The sequence below is a fragment of the Priapulus caudatus genome, unplaced genomic scaffold, assembly GCF_000485595.1.
Source record: "Priapulus caudatus unplaced genomic scaffold, Priapulus_caudatus-5.0.1 Scaffold1645, whole genome shotgun sequence".
Lineage (NCBI taxonomy): Eukaryota > Metazoa > Priapulida > Priapulimorpha > Priapulimorphida > Priapulidae > Priapulus > Priapulus caudatus.
Window position 1 is genome coordinate 19998 of NW_014578706.1, and position 8195 is coordinate 28192.

General features: G+C 42.9%; 1 protein-coding gene and 1 long non-coding RNA gene across 3 annotated transcripts in view; both read right to left on the reverse strand.

Annotated features, from left to right (window-relative positions):
* Positions 1–4743: 4743 nt before the first annotated feature.
* On the reverse strand, positions 4744–6791 carry LOC106817242 (zinc finger protein 782-like). Its single transcript, XM_014821906.1, has one exon. The coding sequence runs from the start codon at positions 6555–6557 to the stop codon at positions 5532–5534; it is 1026 nt and encodes a 341-aa protein (XP_014677392.1). The 5' UTR covers positions 6558–6791; the 3' UTR covers positions 4744–5531.
* A 9-nt stretch (positions 6792–6800) lies between these two features.
* The window catches only part of LOC106817243, a 22090-nt gene continuing 20695 nt past the window's right edge, over positions 6801–8195 (reverse strand). For both annotated transcript variants that reach the window (XR_001395013.1, XR_001395014.1), the window contains exons 2-3: positions 7135–7267; positions 6801–6921 (exon numbers count right to left, since the gene is read on the reverse strand). This is a non-coding gene — a long non-coding RNA (uncharacterized LOC106817243). The remainder of the gene's footprint in view (positions 6922–7134; positions 7268–8195) is intronic.

The window sequence follows — 8195 nt, forward strand, 5'->3', positions numbered from 1 at the left end:
AAACGTGCGTGCGTATGCACGTACAGGCGCGTGCGTGCGTGCGTGTGTGTGAACGTACACATGCGTGCGTGCATGCGTGCGTGCGTGTGCACGTACACCTGCGTGCGTGCGTGCGTGTGCACGTACACATGCGTGTGTGCGTGTGCACGTAAACGTGCGTGCGTATGCACGTACAGGCGCGTGCGTGCGTGCGTGTGCACGTACAGGTGCGTGCGTGCGTGTGTGAGTGCACGTACACATGCGTGCGTGTGCACGTACATAGAATACATGTACATACACATACTGAACAGAGAGCGCACGCCGCACTACAGATTTCATCGATTTTGGTCACAAATGACCCGCTGACCTGTGACGTCACACAACCACTTGGCTAACTACGAACTGGCTTATTCTCAATACTTGAATGACCAACAGGCTGGATGTTGTTGTGGGTGGTTGTGTTCGTAATAAAACATTATCACATCAGAGTGTATGGTTAGCTGAAACCATAGATATATACAAACACATGGATTGCTGACTTCCGCGTGCGATAAATACGCTCGGCGATGCGGCGTCACCGACAGGCGGCAGCACAACGCAGTACAGGAAACTTCCGGTACGATACTGGGGGCAATTATATTAAAATAAGGCATAACATAATTATCTTCTTTATCTTATTCGTGATTTTCTATTGATTGTATTATTATCATCAACAATGAAATGGCATCTTGTACCATTAATTTCAATGTAGGCCCTATTAGAAAAAATCACATTCAACGAGTCAACAATAACATGACAATCTGTAGGCCTACTACCGAGGTCTGCATGTTGTGTTAGCTGTATTTGTATTAGGCAGTGTTGTAGTCGAGTCCGCATCCCCCGAGTCCGAGTCCGTACCCCCGAGTCCGAGTCCGCGTCCGCGTCCGCGCCACCCGAGTCCGAGTCCGAGTCCACGCCACCCGAGCCCGAGTCCGAGTCCAGTTTTGATAAAACAACAACATCCTAAACTATAATTTCTACCCCAAACCATAGACTTTAAAACCTAAAACCGTGAGTCTAAATTTGTTTAAAAATTTGAAATTTCTAGCAAAATTTCAAGGAGGCGACATTGTCCGGTAACAATAAAATAAGTAGACGACATGACGGCGTAAAACTCTCAATACCCGAGATCTTAAGGCTGAGCACGTGTGTGTATGCTGTACATTACACGCATGTCCATTGTGTAACAAATCTACCTGGTTTCGGCGGAGAGTTATTGCGCCGCGTATACAACTTAAAATTTGGATTTCATTGCGCGCAATTATTGCAACAGCATACCAGCTTGTTGCGATAAGGGGGTGGTAGCGCAGGGTATTTCTCACAGAGTTCCGCAACAGAGCCCAATAAATAAATTCGCTGAGCGCAATGTATGTGTAAAACAGTTTAAACTGAATAAACACGGTATCAGCGCACAGTGGTGTATGTTAAAAAAGTGCGCAAGCGGATCAGGCGCTTAAGCTGACGTGTACTGTAGCCGGGTATGTCTTCTGGAGTAAACTCTACTGGCAACCGAATCAAGTTGCCCCTGCCCCCATCCCGTTCAGCGCTCAAGAGCATATATCTAGGAATACCTACTAATACAGATCTAAAATCAGATGATAGGCTTTTGCTATATCCGGGTATCATCACGCAATAACGAAACACTGTGTAACTTAATCGACTTCATATATTGAACCATGCATCATGGATATTGCGTTCGAGCGCCGAGCCGGTAGTGTTGTGGTGGGGGAGGTGGTGGTGCGGGGGCTCTAATAGCGAAAGACCAGTTCAGTCCTGTTAAACAGTCAACAGCGAACGAACATCGCGCTCAAAGTTACGCACGTCAGCGAGGCAGCTGTGGCTAAAGTGATATCGTCCCATAAATAATGACGAAGCTAAAAAATTATGTCCACTTTTTCAGCTAATGTGATTTCTAAGTCACCTTTTTCAAGGTTAAATTGCTGCATTACTACTTCCTATTTTTTGCTATTCCATTTGATGTGAAACAACACACATGTGACTCATACAGTACCCATTAGCAAGCATTAAAATGTCGTGCATCATATATCAAATTGCCCAAGTTTTGGCATTTTTAACATAGTTGAAAAAACAAATCTTATCAGGTAAGAATTTGAGGCATACATTTAGTACCGGTGGTATCTTACTTTTCATGCAAATATTGTGAAACAAAAATTTTTACAATTATAACACCACTAGCCAGGGACAACGCGCGTCCCGGAAATATAGGGCGTTCAGTTGGTGACCATCTTGTTGAAAGAAAAATACGCCCAATAATATACATCTATCTACCTGTCTAGCTATCTATAATGTCTCTCTCGTCTGCCTGGCGCTGCCTGCCATGTCTGTAATGTCTGTCATCTATCTATCTATCTAATCTAGTCTATCTATCTATCTAAGCCTATCGAAAATATTGCAGCACTTGGTATCAAGTCAGTGCAAAGGTGAATGTTGTTACGACAATGACATGCGGCAATTGTACAGTAATCGCCGTTGTGCCAGGTACAAGAGTGATCCCGTTTATTTAATGCTACGGCAGGGGCCAGTAATTTGTCTGTTTTCCAGTTTTTTGGCTTAGATGACCTCGGATGTCAATCTATGCGCGACAATGACAATTCAGCACAAAAATTGTACGTCTACTGAACAATCTTTGACATTTATAGAGGCCCGTATTGGTTGCATCGAGAACAGACAAACAGACACACATTGCACTAAATATGTAATATAATAGAAAATTTGTGACGTAGTCCAAGATTTAAATTAGTAGGGCCCTATTTTACCCAATCCCACCCCCTTTTACCCAGGACTTGATACACATAACTTAACCGGGAACAAATGATTTTTACCGCAGGAGAAATAATTCAACGGCAGTTAAATGACAGCCCTTTTACCCAATCAGAGGCCTTGTTACACATAGTTTTACCGCGGTAAAGATAATTATTTCTGAGTACGACGGCCAACCATAGTCCTGTGTAACGTTATGTTAGAATGGTCAGCGGGTAAGCGTGTCTATGCTGACCCCACGCACGAGTGGAAATGCGACTCTTCGATTCCGGAATGCAACGCGCGCGCGGTGTTCACATGCCAGTTTCCGTTATGTACACGGTATACCGCCTATAATGGTATATTAGCATCCTTCCCATCCCTGTGTTCTATATTCTTACACCTGTTCTTTTATATTGGTACCCACGTTCTTTTATGTTAGTACCTACGTTCGCTCTGATGGGGGAAAATGCGATGTAACAATTTCGCAAAAACTATACTGCAACTAATTGTAGTATAACAGGTTACCTATTGTTTATAGTACATTATGAGTACGTGCAACCATAGAGATCTTTCAGGCGGGCATCCGATGATCTGCAGCCGCACAAATGATGCAAAAGATACAAATAAACAAAGATGGCCGACTTCAGTCTATTGTTGTTGCCGGATATACGCAGACGACAGCTCGCGTGGTAACTTAGCGAACCACGTACATCCCCGATAACAAAAGATACACACGGAGCCATACTTGCAGTAACTCAACACATTTACTGCTTCTTGGTATGACGTCACACGGTCGTAAGAGCATCACGCACCAAACTAGCAAGTTGAATTACAAAACATAGCCATACCTAAACACTGATAATAAAACACTAAACTAAACTAGACAGGTAAGATGCATAGAAAATGATAAAGCACTAAACTCAGATACGCTATATATTATGATTACGATTATGACCAATAACGCTTGTTAGTAGGTGCATAAAACTGCATAGTATTTGTGCTCCTGATTACAAGAAACCTATCAGGTAAGAGAACTTACTCAATAAACTACATTGAACTAAAATCTCACGGTTACTCCTACATACGCTTACACGCATGCACACACGCACGCACATATATATATATATCGGGAGTAAATAATAATTAATTTTGTTATTATCTACCTCTGTTATATATATATATAGATAGATAGATAGATATATACGGTCTATGCTATACAACAATTATTTAAACAGTTTTACTGACATTACAGACTGCAGAAACCCTATTTCAAGAGGCACTACGGTTTTCATGTTTGCAGCATAATATAACGCCGAGTGAAAGTTCAATAGCCTAACAAAAAGGATCCACCGAATCATGTGAAAACTAATAACAAATCATTGCCACAATCACCTCAAAGTTGAAATTTCTAAATCGCCATGGGAACCTGAACCGAAAATTATGCACTCCACCATTGCGCGACACAAACCTAATGATCGACTGTAAAACATTCGAAACAAATCCGAGCGAAACCACTTGCAGGTGCGTAGCTGCCTTTAGGCAAAATGGCACGTGCCTGCACATCATTTAAAAAAAGGTTAAAACAAATTTATGTTAAAAAGAATTTTTACAACATACACAAATAACAAACAACATACATAAATAATATACATGAAAAGATATGCCCCACTCCACACCATAGTGTGTTCTATTCTAGTTTTATGCTCCACACACACACTGAATGATTGAGGAATCATAGATCAATCTCACCACAGAGATAAAAACTGCTCTCTTGTTTGTTGTGGCGCTCGCCTAATCTAGGGGCCTAGCCACCCCCTTCTGTTGAATGAACAATATTTTTTACCCACATACGAATTAATTAGTGGCAAGTATAATAGTCGCGCGGCTGTACAAAACGGCACATGATGCATCCATGGTTAATTATGTAATTGAGAGGCGAAGCAGGTTACAACCCTTTTTCACTTTTTTCACAATTCCGAGAAAGAGTTGCTTTCGCCCTCATCCCAGCAGTGGTCACTCCCTACATATTCAATAATAAACGCGACCTAAACAATGCACCTCCCCCCCACTGTACATCAATCAATCAATCAATCAATGCCGGCCGCGCTGCAAGCGCAAGAATTGTTCTACTAAAAATAGAATTGTCCTAGTCAGAATGCTGTGTACATATACTCAAAAGTACCTCAAATACCATCTCCTGCGGTCTACATTTTCAAGATTTTCTGGGGGAGAACCGCCATACCCCTCGCCCGTTTTTCAGTTCTGCCTAGTGGCTACACATCTTTGAAGGGCTAGCTACGCCCCTGACTTGCTGTACTCTGTTGTACCCAAGAGAGCTGCTTCATAGCACCGCTTGCAATTAGCAAAACAAAAATACGACACAAATTTACATTCACGCGGCGTCGCGAGTGCGACATCAAGTTACTTCGTTTTGAATAAACAGCGCCGGCCATCACAGACTACAGTTAGTTATTGCTTTCCCTCCCGCACCGTCGGCTTTCGCTTACATCCCGCCGCGGGAAAACGTACGGCCGACGAATGCACCGCTAGAATGATCGAAAAATGTTCGCGGCTTCTTCCGGAGAAGAAATACTTCTAGAATTTCCCGTAGAGGAGAGGAGAGAGCACGTGGAGGAGCTGTTTCTACTACGTATGAAGAGGGTAGGTGAACACAGCTAACGTTCAGCTTCATACGGTGTCTCTCTCGCTGTATGATCTGCCGACCGCATCGCAGTCTGGGTTCATACACCTCACTGACTTACAGTAGTTACATCAGAGAGACGCCGCAGTCGTACGATTAACCTCTTGTCTAATCTCTCGTCAGTTTGATGCTGTTGAGTCGAGTCATTCGGACGACGTGTTCTGGCGAAGGCTGCATCGCTCGCGACACGCTTATACGGTTTCTCGCCTGCGTGTGTTTTCATGTGCCTTTTCAACTGGCCTTTTTGTGAAAATCTTGCCTCACACAGTTCGCATTCATATGGTTTCTCACCTGTGTGGGTTCTCATGTGGATTTTCACATAGGATCTCTGTGAAAATCTTGCGTCACACAGGTCGCATTTATATGGTTTCTCCCCTGTGTGGGTTCTCATGTGGATTTTCACGTAACATTTCTGTGGAAATCTTGCGTCACACAGTTCACATTTATATGGTTTCTCTCTCGTGTGGGTTCTCAGATGGGTTTTTATGTGACCCATTACTGAAAAACTTGCATCACACAGGTCGCATTTATATGGTTTCTCTCCCGTATGCATTCTCATGTGTGTCTTCAAACTACCACTCAGTGAAAATCTTGTGTCACACAGGTCGCATTTATACAATTTCTCTCCTGTGTGAGTTCTCATGTGGATTTTCACGTAACATTTCTGTCGAAATCTTGCGTCACATAGTTCACATTTATATGGTTTCTCTCCCGTGTGTGTTCTCAAGTGGATTTCCACGTAATATTTGTGTGAAAAACTTGCATCACACAGTTCACATTTATACAATTTCTCTCCTGTGTGAGTTCTCATGTGGATTTTCATGCTATCTATCCGTGAAAAGCGTGCATCACACCGTTCACATTTATATGGTTTCTCTCCCGTGTGTGTTCTCAAGTGGATTTTCATACCACCTAACTGCGAAAATCTTGCGTCACACAGTTCACATTTATATGGTTTCTCTCCCGTGTGGGTTCTCATATGGGTTTTTATGTAACGTAACTGCGAAAAACTTGCATCACACAGTTTACATTTATATGGTTTCTCTCCCGTGTGTGTTCGCATGTGGATTTTCATTTTACATATCAGTGAAAAACTTGCGTTACATAGTTCACATTTATATGGTTTCTCTCCCGTGAGAGTTGTCACGTAGGCTTCCCTGCTACCTAACTGTGAAAATCTTGCACCACACCCGTCACGCTAATACGATTTCTCGCCGGTGTGAGTTTCTCGTGCGGATTTTCACGTTACACTCACGAGAAAAGGCTTGCATCACAATTCACACTCATACGGTTTCTTGCTAATGTGAGACGTTCCCGTCAAGCGACCAGCAATGGCACCGTTCACGCAGATCGACTGGGGAATGCCTTCCTCCTCACCGTCTTCTTCTCTCACCGTCTTCCGGTGTGAAAACGATTCTCCCGGTCCTTACGTGCGTAAACTGAAAAAAGATTGCATCCGATGCACGTGATGTTCGAAACGACGCGACACGACTTCCGAGTTACTCCCAGCTGCTCCGCTAAGCTGTGAACGCAATCCAGAGTTTAGGTTCATGCAAGCTACGACACGGATGGTTCCTGCAGCAGGCGAGTGACGGTTAGGTAGGCTTCGTAACACACAGCCGATCGCGTAGATTACGTGAACGATAACGCACCTGTTTGCTGCCCTAGATAGCCTCCCAAGCAACGTAGAACATGTAGGCTGTAGCAAGGGGAATACTGTCCTGACGAGCGACTCCAGAAGTTGACACAAAGTTCCTGCTGATACGACGAACGTACCTTGTACACCTATAAGAATTGTAAAATGGGATTTTTTTGGAATTAACTCATATACTCAGTTAATTCAATGTAATGTTATTAATTGAATTGAAGCATTGCACTTACTGTCTGTTCAGTGAATTTGGAACGTAAGCGATTGACTTTGAAAATTGCTATGCCAAAATTTATTAGTCTAGGTACCCAAGAGACCAAATAATATTTTTATAATCTGACACTATTCTACTAATGTCTGTGGTTAGGGTTAGGGTGAGACCCAAATGCTATTGCCAATAGGCTTCAATAGAGAAACTCGAAGAATTTTTACACGACACTTTTTCCACTTTTTCTGACAGTGTAATTCTACGAAAATTTTAAAGTAATTCTGAAATTCTAAGAAGTTTCTACAAATCTCGCCTACACACTAACACTAGTAGTACCCCCGCAAACATAGCAGTATTGGGCCAATGCTGGCATCATTCTGGCTCGTACCGGCAGTACCGCTAACACTTCAACTGTACTGGGCAAGTGCCCGTCCAATACCGGCTGGCGGCTGCTACCGCTAACACTTCAACTGTACTGGCCCGGTAACGTACCAGCTAGCTGGCCCACCACTGGGCCAGTTCAGTGCTTCCGTAGTCAACATTGATAAACCAATTTCCAAATTATTTACCACATCAAAACAATGTAATCTACCATAAATTACATGCAGATTACAGTTATCATGAAATACGAGATATTGACTATTATCTCTGGCCCAGTACCGCCCCATACTGTACCAGTGCAGTCATATATATTAGTGGCAGTGGTACCATACGCGAGGTGTATAATGAAACTATTTCTATAATATAATATGTTAAATATTATGATCCATTGAAAGTGCGCAAGAGTCGTTAGTAGCTGCCTTTTGTTTCAAGTTAGGCAGTTTACACATCCAGTTTGTTGACAACAGAATGGATAA